Source organism: Chlorocebus sabaeus, chromosome 23 (assembly GCF_047675955.1).
Source record: "Chlorocebus sabaeus isolate Y175 chromosome 23, mChlSab1.0.hap1, whole genome shotgun sequence".
Classification (NCBI taxonomy): Eukaryota; Metazoa; Chordata; class Mammalia; order Primates; family Cercopithecidae; genus Chlorocebus; species Chlorocebus sabaeus.
This window is the reverse complement of record NC_132926.1, coordinates 861918-874474: the sequence shown is the minus strand read 5'-3', so window position 1 is coordinate 874474 and position 12557 is coordinate 861918. Positions and strand designations below refer to the sequence as shown.

The following is a 12557-nucleotide window of genomic DNA, read 5'->3' as shown; positions in this document are numbered from 1 at the left end:
TACCCCCTTCCAGCTATCCCACCTTTCTGAACCAACGTACACCCTTCCAGCTGTCCCACCTTTCTGAACCAACGTACCCCCTTCCCAGCTGTTCCACCTTTCTGAACCAACGTACCCCCTTCCAGCTGTACCACCTTTCTGAACCAATATACCCGCTTCCAGCTGTACCATCTTTCTGAACCAACGTACCCTCTTCCAGCTGTCCCACCTTTCTGAACCAACGTACCCCATTCCAGCTGTCCCACCTTTCTGAACCAATGTACCCCTTCCAGCTGTCCCACCTTTCTGAACCAACGTACCCCCTTCCAGCTGTCCCACCTTTCTGAACCAACGTACCCTCTTCCCGCTGTCCCACCTTTCTGAACAAATGTGCAGCTTACATGCATTGACTGATGTCTTACGTATCCCTAAAACTTACAGGTCAACCGCCTTGGGCACAAGTCTTGAGACTATGTCACCAGCATCCTTTAACCCTGGCAAATAAAATACTAAATTAATTGAGACTTGTCTCAAATACTTTTGGTTTACAGATTAAACTAAATGCTTTTACAAATATGCAACAAAGTCTCATAAGAAAATGGAAGGTGAAAGTATCATTCAGGTTAATAATTTTAGCAATTTGATACTGGTTCTCGAAACGTGAGCAGCATAACCAAAAACTAGCATATAATATGTGTTCCAGTACAATATTTATGGCATGAAGCAAGTTAAATAATGTTCTCCTCCCACATCACTGGATGTATTTTCTACAGAGCCACCTTACTCTGGGAAACTTAAAACGTGTCAATTCCTCAGACATAAACAGAAGGAAACAAGTCCACATAGAATACACTAACCAGCACTTACTCACACAAGGAAGTTAATGAATATTTGAATAATTAAATGTTATATGCACAAAATGTAAAATTAACGATCATTATCTATGGCATCAGGGTGACCCCTGGAAGTGGAGTCAAGAAAGATCAGCCATGTCCTTGGAACAATATTTGTTTTAAGTAAGAAGATACACAGCAAATCAAGACAAGGAAGAGGAGTGACAACGTAGGCTCCTTGGATATTATTTTAGGGATATACAGAGAGGAAGAGAGAGAAAGTGAAATTTTAAGGCATACACACTTGCAAGTGTTAATAATAACAAAGCATCATGGTAGATAAATTCTTAGCAACAGTGTAAACAAACCACAGTGGAACAGAAACAAAGAAAAACCCCGGGGCTCATCTGTTCCATTTCAGCAGCAGTGGGGGAGGGAGGTGGCAAAGGCCACACCAGGACTTGCCTGCAAGTGGAGCACTGGTCACAGCTGTGCATCTCCGGGCCTGTGACTCAGATGGCTGACCCGAGGACATGCCTCGCTGCCCGCCCATGTCCAGTGTGCTCACTGGCCTCTCCCCATTCCAACCTCACAGCCGCAGCACAGAGTCAGGCTCAACCCCCATCAAACCGAAGAGGAAACAAGGTTCTAAGAGTTGTGCCTGACTCACCCAAGGGCAGAGAGTTAGGAAGGGGTGGGTCTCAGGGCGCAACCCACACCCACCAGAGCCAGAGCCTGAGCCGTGGGCTCTGCGAGATGGTGGGAGTCTCAAAGCTAACCAGAGGCCAGTGGCCACACCTCAGCACACCCTACAGGGATGAAGGGCAGCCCACTCACACGGGCACTGGCCACATGACAGGTCACATCCAGGCAAGGACACACCAGTTCAGCAAGTCATCACGGGAACCTCAAAGTAGCCATCACTCAATTGTGCTACACGAAACCACTGCAGTTAAAAATACTTGTAACTGTTAGCAAACTTTAATATACCAACACAGCACAGGGGAAGAAAAGCAATCCGAAGTTGTGACTCATTATGGAGGGAATGCTTTCTTCCAAAGGTTATTCAGATAAAAAGAGACAGGGATAAATCTTCTGTCTTTTAACATCATACCATGCAAAAACAAACACTGCCTTCCATGGCCAGACTTTTGCTTATACAATTATCATGTCAGTCTAATGAGTTCAAAAATAATTCATATATCCTAGACACAGATCTAATAAATAACTCAAGTAAATACGTTTTCGTAACTTAAAAAGAGCAGGAAATTAAATATCTCAAATTCTATTTTTATCGCTTCTCATTATATCATATCTCACAATCTAGTTTCTCAAATGTCTATCAGACATCATTTAAATAAAGTCTGGTAGTTCCACAAGACAGATGATATTGCAATAGTCAAAGTCATATTTCTGAAGAATAACATAATGTCCACAGTATAGCACTTAAGGAGGATACTGTACACACACATATATATCCAGACATATCATTAAAAGATTAACAAAATCCACAAAATGTTGCTAACGGTTATCACCAGTTAGTAGAATTGTAGGTAACTTTTTTCTTCTTTATTCTTCTCCAAAGCTGCTTCTTCAATGAGCATACTTTCTTCTTTAAATCAGAAAAAATATGTTTTTGAAACCTGTCCAGCCATAAGAAATGAAGAAAAACACAACTGCATGTTCATTAAATATAGAAAGATAAAGGGGGACTTCACTGTTTAACTGAATATATTTAAAAAAAGAATCAAACTCAGTTTCAATGACAATTTTACAAGTAATAAAGAAAGCATAATGAAAACCATCATATTAGTATTTCCACATCTGCCGTTGGTGTGGTTATCACTAATGCCAGTACGCAATCACCAGGCACAAAACTAAAGCTGTTATCCAAAAGGACACTGCTGCCACCATACACAAGTGGATACACAAGTGCACGTGGGATGCGCTTCTAACTTCGTATTGATACTTTCATCCAGTCACGGCCACAATCCATTTAACCCTATTCAATTTATACTTTTCTACCAACTACCATTATGGATGGTTTGGTATTATGAATGATCTTTTTCATATATTTTTTCCTGGATTTTAAAAAAATGAACATGTATTACTTTTACTAGAAGAATGAGGGAGAGTCTAGAGAGATGTAAGGCAATGGATAAAACATTTCAGTTATAAGGAATAAGTTCAAGACATCTATTGTACAACACTAACCATAGTTAGCAACAATGTAATATATTCTTGAAAAAATCACTAAGAATAGATTTTCTAGTGTTCCACCACAAAAGAACGGTAAGCCCATGACATAATGCATGTGTTAATTAGCTCGATTTAGCACATTCTACAATGCATACATGTTTCAAAACATGTTGAACACAATAAAAATAATACTTTTATCAGTTAAAAAAATAACAACAGCCAGGTGCAGTGACTCACGCCTGTATTACCTCCCATGTCTTTGGGAAGTAGACCGGGACGATCGCTTGAGCCCAGGAGTTCAAGACCAGCCTGGGTACCATGGGGAGACCGCCCCCGCCCCCAAAAAATTTTAAAAATTAGCGAGATTAGTGGCACATGCCTGTAGTCCAAGCTACTGGGAGGCTGAGGTGGGAGGGGTGACTGAGCCAATAGGTTGAGGCTGCAGTGAGCCATGACTGTGCCACTGCACTCCAGTCTGGGCAACAGAGCAAGACCTTGTGTCAAAAATAAATAAATAAAAAGAATTGGAAAAAACCCACCAATTCATACTATGACTAATGCTAGGATTAAACAGATTTGTTGTGTTATTGCAAGCTAGTAAATTTCTGAGTTTAAGGCCTTGTCTCACATATATTTTGTGTCACTAGCACCTAGCATAGTACCTAGAACATAGCAAATGCCTAATAAATGTCCATAAATTCATCAAGACTCATTTTTAATCCTTACATATAAATTGGATTAGTTTCTTAAAATATGATCCAGGAAAAAATTCACAAAAATAAATAGTTTGCTTTAACAAACATTACAGAACTTTAAAAACAGTTAAGAAAAATAAATGAAGAAAAAAATCAGTGACAGGGAGAAAGACTCTGGAAAAACCTCTGTAAATAAAAGATGCTTTATGGAAAAATGATCCCATGCAAAAGACAACTACCAGCATATTCACCATCTGTGTAAGAACTATGCCCCACCCAATTCCAAAACAACAGAAGGTGACTCAGTGTTCAAGACACAATAAGATCATTGAGAGTAAAAGAAGATCGTCTGTTTGAAGAAAAGTGCGACAGGTACTCCCAGCTGTTACAGCAGTACAGGGCCCAACAATCCAGCAATCATTTTGGCTGTGAGTTTTCTGGTAGCTACAGCAAAAATAGAAGTATACTGCATTGCACAGTAGCTTTCCTTTTCTGATTTCACAAGCTTAGATCTGAAGACATCACTACTTTCACCCCGTCATGTCCAAACTCTGTCTGAAAAGTACGATAGTAATCACGCCCACATCCCTGCACCCTGTAAATCAGAACTGCCCTGAAGGCCTGGGCCAGGCATCCAGAAGGAGCACTTGTACTCCTCACCCGTGGGGACCTGGGCTGGGGTCTAGTGGGACCACTTCCATTCCTCACTGCTGGGCCCAGAGTAAGTCCCAAGCTGAGCGCAGCCTTCTACCAGGTAGAGGAGTTACAACCCTATCAGAACTTCTGTGGAGTTCTCTCCAGATGAGACGGCCCAGAAATCCACCTTTGCAACTGTCCTCCACACGCTCGTACCGTTGCCACTGAACAGAAGGCCCCATACCCTTCAATAAGAATAGAATCTCTTCCCTAACATGTGGGTAAGTTTATAACACATCCCCTTACTTACCATCAAGCCCTCCCTGTTCCTTTCTTCTGAACCACCGTGACGGGGCGCCATCATCACAGCCGCCTCCCAGGTGCTATTCTAACTACTCCGAGAAGAGTCTAAATATGAAGACAGGATGACTTCTTACACTTTTGTTGGCATAACACTCTGCATACAGTGGGTCCTTACATCTCTAAATGAAGAAATAAAATTCCTCCGAGACAGAATTGTCATGAAAACTAAAAAAGATAATGACTTGCCAAACCACAACAAAATGCAAGAGACCACAAAAGACCACAACGTATTATATAATACATGATAAAATTATGTTCTGATAGAATATACCTAGTATAAAACAAACCAATCCATAAGCTAAACTACTCAAACATAGGTGGTGATTATATACTGATACCTTGAATCACAGTTAAGAGTTTGGCATAACTCACAGAAACACAGATTTAAGTTTTTCATATTTTTGAAACATGATTTCTATTGTTATGCAATTAAAATTAATATTTGTTTAAGCCAATATAGTATAGTATCAGTGTTTAAAGGACTATTATAGGCCAGATGTGGTGGCTCACACCTGTAATCAGAGCACTTCGGAAGTGCTGAGATGGGAGGATCACTTGAGCCCAGGAGTTTGAGACCAGCCTGGACAACATAGCAAGACCTTGGCTCTACTACAAGTATAAAAAATGTTCAAATAAGTTTATAAAATGTAAAAATAAATAAAAATAAAGTAATATTAGAACTGGGTACAATGGTTCACACCTGTAGTCCCAGCTACTCAGGAGGCTGAGGCAGGAGGATCCCTCAAGCCTAGGAGTTCGAGGCCAGCCTGGGTAACACAGTGAGACCCCAGCTCAAAAAGTAAATAAAGTAGTATTAGGTTTAAGTTAAAAACATTTACCTAGTTAAAAACATTTACTGTACTCCAGCCTGGGCAACAGAGCGAGACTCCATCTCAAAAAAATAAAATAAAAATAGACACGGGATTTTTTTTTTTTTTTTTTTTTTAAAGAGATGGAGCGTCTCTCTGTCGTCCAGGCTGGAGTGCAGTGGTGCGATCTCAGCTCACTGCAAGCTTTGCTTCCCAGGTTCAAGCAATTCTCCTGCCTCAGCCTCCTGAGTAGCTGGGACTACAGGCACACGCCACCTCGCCCGGCTAATTTTTTGTATTTTTAGTAGAGACGGGGTTTCACCGTGTTAGCCAGGATGGTCTCCATCTCCTGACCTCGTGATCCACCGGCCTCGGCCTCCCAAAGTGCTGAGATTACAGGTGTGAGCCATCGCGCCCAACCCCTGATGTCTATATTTTTTTTAACAGTGCTATTGAGATATAATTAACATACTAGTCAATTCACTCATTTAAAGTATACAATTTGATGGTTTTTAGTATATTCACCACGCCTACTTCAAGGTTAAAGGCTGTGACCAATGAGGAAATCACGAAAGCCCACAAGAAAGATCGCAGGTTCACCAGGTCTAACAATAACACTGTTCCACAGCTGATCTTCACAGGACGGAAATTTACATGTATGAATACATACTTATAAAATATATTATAAGTGTATATATTCATATAAAGTATTTATATTTCAGTCCTAGCTCCATATCCTCCCATCCTTAAATGTAGAATGATAATACTAATCTTAATAGAAGTTTTACTAAATCCACAACATACAGGCTGATGGATGCATATATCCTAAATTTAAATCTATTTTTTAGCTTAAACTAAAAGCCAGATATTTACTGCTTTAATTTTAGCCATCTTGGGGCATTAATGTTCTAACTGAATGAGGCTCTCAGACCACAGAACTGAAGCAACACAACGGTCACATCCTTTCCCTTCTGTGTCGCAGCCGCAGTGTGGGTGTAAACAAGAAACCCCAGGCAGCACCCCCATCCTATCTGCAGCACGACGAGGACTCAACACTTCTTCAACCACATGATCGCTTGGATTCAGGTACTAAAGCAGCACTTGTTTAAAATAGCGAAGTTGTGGCTCCTGAATTAGCTATGCCAACTATTTTCAGTTACAAGTCTTCACAACATTTTATTAAAGTATTAAGTGAAGATTAACACAAAGAATAAAAAAATAAATATTTGCCCTTTCTTTACATAAGACCACAGTGCATTATTTTCTTTTGTTCATCTGGTTCGCAGACTACACATACCATATTTTGGCTAGAGTTAAATTTTCCTGAACTTCCCAGAAGGGCAATGGGAAGAAAGCTCTCCCCAGAGAAAGCTTGTATACGAAAGTACAGAACAACATAACCAAGAAAGCTAATATGCTTTAATTCTCAATAATCCAAGTATGAGGTGATAAAAGACCGACTGTCAGAACAGTTGAGTAGTATTATCCATGACAGTATTATCCATGGCAGCCACAGAATCAGCATTTAGTGGCAATAGTAAAAGCAGGATAGAGTCAGACTTTATCCTATGAAGATCTAATATTTTCAAATAAATAAAAATAGCAATGAAAAATTGCCCTTATTCATCTCTATAAAAACTCTTCAAGCATCTTCCTCACAGTCCTGAGCATGGTGGCATGCACCTGTAATCCCAGCTACTTGGGAGGCTCACGAAGGTGGTTTGCTTGAGTCTAAGAGTTCAAGACCAGCCTGGGTAACACAGCAAGAACTTCCTCTCTTTAAAAAATAAAAAAGGCTGGGCGTGGTGATTCACACCTGTAATCTCAGCACTTTGGGAGGCCGAGGCTGGTGGATCACCTGAGGTCAAGAGTTTGAGACCAGCCTGACCAACATGGTGAAACCCTGTCTTTACTAAAAACACAAAAATTAGCCAGACGTGGTGATGGGCACCTGTACTCCCAGCTACTTGGGAGGCTGAGGCAGGAGAGGTTGTGGTGAGCCGAGACCATGCCACTGCCCTCCATCCTGGGCAACAGATTGAGACTCCATCTCAAAAATAAATAAATAAATAAAATAATAAATAAATAAATAAATCTTCTCTTCTCCACCCAGAGTAGTCTAATTTTCCAGGGCCCATTAACACTGGGTAGACATTTAAACAACAAAAAGCCCTGTCCTCAATTCATCCAGCCTGCCAAGTCTTTCCCCTAAACAGTTGGAACATAACTGTTTATGAGAAAATAAGTGAAGGAAAAATAACACTTTATTTTAAAGCTGTAGGACCAAACTTACAGAATTATCACAGTTAAGTGAAAGCCATTTTTCATATCCTAATAGCCTAAATCAGGAAGAGTATATATTTTTTCTCAAAGTATTAACACTCTTTATCTCGTTTCCATATCCAGTTTCAGTTTCTACTCAGTAAGAAGAAGAAAAGCTGCCGGTGAATATATACAAAAGTGAAGTGAGGAAATCAGTATCTCATTAATTCATGTTTTCCTGTGTTTCCACTCTGCTATGAATTAATGGTTGTCAATGACATACTATGAAAACGAGTACAGTCTTTGGGATATACAAATATATCTTGTTCAAGGCAAAATATCAGCCCAAAGTTCAGAAACCCCAAGAATCAATGTATGTATGGTAAAAATCAAAGTACTAGTAATATTGGCCAGGCATGGTGGCTCACACCCGTAATCCCAGCACTTCAGGAAGTCTAAGTGGGAGGATCCCTTGAGGCCAAAAGTTTGAGAACAGCCTGGACAACATGGTAAGAACTCATCTCTAGAAAAATAAAAACAAAAACAAACCCAAAGTGCAAGTAATATTGAAATCTTAACTTTTCTTATTCGTAGTTTCTTCTATTATTGATGTGCTTTGACCTCCCCCCTCAAAACCCCTGCCACACAGCAGAATTTCAGGTACATTTCGAGACCATGTAACCTGCCGGTTTTATGATGAAAACAAAGTATATTATACTTTTAATAAATATCGTAAAATAGATACATAAGTATACTTTAAAAGATATTTTTAAAATCTCTCTAAAACTGTGAACACAATCACTGTCAAGTTTCATGTGAATCCTTCAAGAAATGTCTTAAGCAACCTAGGCACATTGAAGTCTGTATGTGTGGGATTATGAGCTCAGGTACAAATTTGGAATTACAAGTAAAACATTCTGGAGAAAATACAAATTCTTCATGAGGTGAACACCATGGTTCATCAGTTTAAGTCACACAGATTAAAAACTCAAAAAGAATCTTTGGCTAAATTACATTTGTATTCTGTTTTTTTCTTATTTTTTTTTGAGACGGAGTCTCGCTGTCGCCCAGGCTGGAGTGCAGTCGCTGGATCTCAGCTCACTGCAAGCTCCGCCTCCCAGGTTCACACCATTCTCCTGCCTCAGCCTCCTGAGTAGCTGGGACTACAGGCACCCACCACCTCGCCCAGCTAGTTTTTTGTATTTTTTAGTAGAGACGGGGTTTCACCGTGTTCGCCAGGATGATCTCGATCTCCTGACCTCGTGATCCGCCCGTCTCGGCCTCCCAAAGTGCTGGAATTACAGACTTGAGCCACTGCACCCGGCCTGTATTCTGTTTTTTTCCTAAAAAAAAGGAATTTCAGGCTAGGCACGGTAGCTCACGCCTGTAATCCTAGCACTTTAGGAGGCCGAGGCAGGCGGATCACGACGTCAAGAGATCGAGACCATCCTGGCCAACATGGTGCAAACCCGTCTCTACTAAAAATACAAAAATTAGCTGGGCGTGGTGGTGCATGCCTGTAATCCCAGCTACTCGGGAGTCTGAGGCAGGAGAATGGCTTGAACCCGGGACGCCGAGGTTGCAGTGAGTTGAGATCGTGCCACTGCACTCCAGCCTGGCGACAGAGCAAGACTCCGTCTCCAAAAAATAAAAATAAAATAAAAGAATTTCAGTTCTTCAATATGGCAGCAATTGCATCTGTTTATTTATCACAAGAAAACAGTCTGTGTGGCCAGGTGCGGTGGGTCACGTCTGTAATCCCAGCACTCTGGGAGGCCAAGGCAGGCGGATCACGAGGTCAGGAGTTCGAGACCAGCCTGGCCAACATGGTGAAATCCTGTTTCTACTAAAAATACAAAAATTAGCTGGGCGTGGTGGCGCGCCTGTAATCCCAGCTACTCGGGAGGCTGAGGCAGGAGAATCGTTTGAACCCTGGAAGCGGAGGTTGCAGTGAGCCAAGATCATGCCATTGAATTCCAGCCTGGGGGACAGGGAGAGACTCTATCTTAAAAAAAAAGAAAAGAAAAGAAAATCTGTGTTTCACAAAGATTTTTAACAAGCGAATTTGATATTGGCCAATAACCAAGTTCTATGAAAGTCAGCATCATCACTTCCTGCAAATTTCAGCATTGATTACGTTGCTGTTTTGGTAATGGATGGTAATGGACTCTATTTTTAGCTACTTTTTAATATTATGCATCGTAGTGTAATATAGACACAAAATGTCACTTTAAAGTCCTTTTCCATTTCCAAAGTGCACCTCTTCTTAAGTTTTTCCCACCTCGGTTCCTCTAACTTCCCGTTTTCTACACGACCCTCGATTTTTCCCACTGCTAGCAAAAAGCTGTACCATGCCAGTTACCTTGGTTCTCCAAATACGACTGTACCTCATGCTCACCACGCATCGGTAGAACTGTGTATTCCCAAGTCCCTTACATTATATTCTTACTTCAGTTGCAATCTGTCGTCACAAAGTAGCATCTACTATCTTCTTGTCCTGGGCACGCCTCCTTTCTAATTCTTGTTTGCCATCTGTGTCATGCTTTACTTCTCACTGGAAACAGGGACCTTTTCTCCTCTAAGGGAAAATGACCCTTCCGAAACCCACTGCTGGCCACCTTCACCCCAAAGTTTACATTAAGCCTAATGGAAGCATCATTAAAATCCTCTTTCTTGCAGTGTGAAACTGTGACGCCAAGTCATGGCTAAGAAAGAATTAGGGAACGACCAGAAAAAGATATGAAGCCAACTCTTCGTGTCTATAGTCCATAAATATATGAGGTAAAGAACTGCCAGAGTTAAAAATGAAATAACATTATGACTCTTGCTATTGCTGCAACTCTTCCAAAACTTCGTGCCACACACATACATTCACACTGGATTCAGGTCGACCCCATATAAAAATGCTCAGTCTCACAATTATACTTGCAAAAAAGTGAAACAATCTTTCAATTATCTAATATCTCCACATCTTTCGGGAGATACTCACTGCCCTTTAAATGCGTCAGAAACAACCAAGACATGAGTGAGTCCTCTCCGGGTAGAAGAAAAAGTTAACTTCTCCCCCACCAGCTGTCATTACATTTTTTTTAAACCGAGAGCAGGAAAAGCTGAAGCCACCTGGAGCATTTCCAGGCCGGCAGGGCGTTGGGAAGGAGCACGAGAATCGCGCTGGGCGCTCTGAGAGCCGAACCGGCCGCTCAGGCCCCTAAGGAGACCCCGCGGGCGGCACCAGAAGGAAGCGCGCGTTCCTGCAGCGCCGCGGCCGAAGAGGGGGCGCCACGCCCGGTACCTGCCGCTGGCGCTCGGGGTCCGCAGGCCGGGGGAGGGCAGCGGGCTTTGTGAGGAGGAGTCTCCAGGAAGCCGCGCGGGACAGCGAGGGCAGACGCGACCCGGAGCCTGGGCGGGCGGGGAAGCGGAGACGGGGGACGCCCGACTCGGAGGGCGGGAAGGCACGGAGCACTCAGGACTCGGGCGGGAGCGGAGGGCGGCGGCCCCAGGCGGACAGGTTGGCAGGGAGTGGGCCGGAGGCTGGGGCGGGGCTGGGGTCTGCACTCGCCCGAGTGGGCAGGTCGCGGGCAGGGGAGCGCCTGCGTGGACACGCTGGGAGTCGGGGCTGGGGGTCGGGGCGGGGCGGTGTCTGCAGTCACCTAGGCTGGCAGGTCGCAGGAACAGCGCCGGGGGTCGGGGCTGGGGTCTGCAGTCGCCCAGGCGGGAGGGGAGCGCCTGCCTGGACCGGGGTGGGTGGGGGACTACGAAGGCGGGAGTCGGGGCGGGGCTGGGGTCTGCACTCGCCCAGGCGGCAGGTCGCGGGAAGGGGAGCGCCTGCCTGGACGAGGAGGGATCGGGACCGGGGGCCAGGGGTCGGGGCGGGCAGGGGTCTGCACTCACCCAGGCGGGCAGGTCGCAGGCGCGCACCCCCAGGCGCACGGCGCGCTCCTCGTCCTCCAGCAGCGCCAGCGCGCGGCACAGGCGCAGGGCCTTGAGGCCGCGGCTGCGGCGGCACCAGGCGAGCAGGGCGAGCGCCAGCAGCACCCAGCTGAAGCTGAGCCCCAGGTAGCCCAGCGCGTACACGGGCAGCAGCAGCGCGAAGCTCCGCGCCAGCTGCGCCAGCAGCCCGGGCAGCTCCAAGCTCAGCACGCCCCCGGGGTTCTCAGGCGCCGCGCGGCCCCCAGCCCCGCCGGCGCCCGCCTCCGGGCCCTCGCCCCGGGCGCCGCTCATCGCCCCGCCGTGCCGCGCTGCCCTCCCGGCCGAGGCGGGCTGGGTGCTCGCGCTAATCCCAGGCGGCTCAGCCCCGCGCCAGCGCCCCTCTGAGGGGACGCGGCTCCGCCGCACGCCCGCCTCTTCCCGGGACGGCGACGTCATCACGCGGGGCGGGAGCGGCGTGGGCCTGAGGCTGGCACGTCACCGGGAGTGGGCGGGGTGGATGTGACGTCATCGCGCGAGGCGGGCCGTGGGCCGGGTCGACGACTACTGGAGTGGGCGGGGCAGGCGCACGACGTCATCACGCGGGGCGCTGTGTCTCGGCTGGCGGGAGTCGGGACCAGGAAGGAGAATGCTCGTTGCGTGGGTCGGGAGCACCTGCGTCCTCTCCGAGCCCCAGCCCCACAGGGCACCCTCCCCGCTCGCCGGTGGCCTCGGAGCCCGCGGGCGGTTCTGGCGCGGCGTGGCGCCGCGGCGTGGGACTCCCGAGGCGGCTTCCGGGTGCGTGGCTGCGCTCTTCGAGGCGCGGGAAGTTGCAGTTGTCAAACCCGAAGACTGACCGCCGCTGGGAGCTGCTG

At 45.6% G+C, this 12557-nt stretch overlaps 1 protein-coding gene across 30 annotated transcripts in view; it reads right to left on the bottom strand.

Annotated features, from left to right (window-relative positions):
- LOC119625880 (extended synaptotagmin-2-like) overlaps positions 1-12156 on the bottom strand; it is a 157206-nt gene extending 145050 nt beyond the window's left edge. For all 30 annotated transcript variants that reach the window (XR_012090735.1, XR_012090729.1, XR_012090737.1 and 27 more), the window contains exon 1: positions 11668-12156. Coding sequence is in view for 8 of the 30 variants with exons in the window: in XM_073010401.1 (XP_072866502.1) it covers positions 11668-12141 (474 nt within the window). In the remaining 22 variants the exon portion in view is untranslated. The remainder of the gene's footprint in view (positions 1-11667) is intronic.
- Positions 12157-12557: the final 401 nt, after the last annotated feature.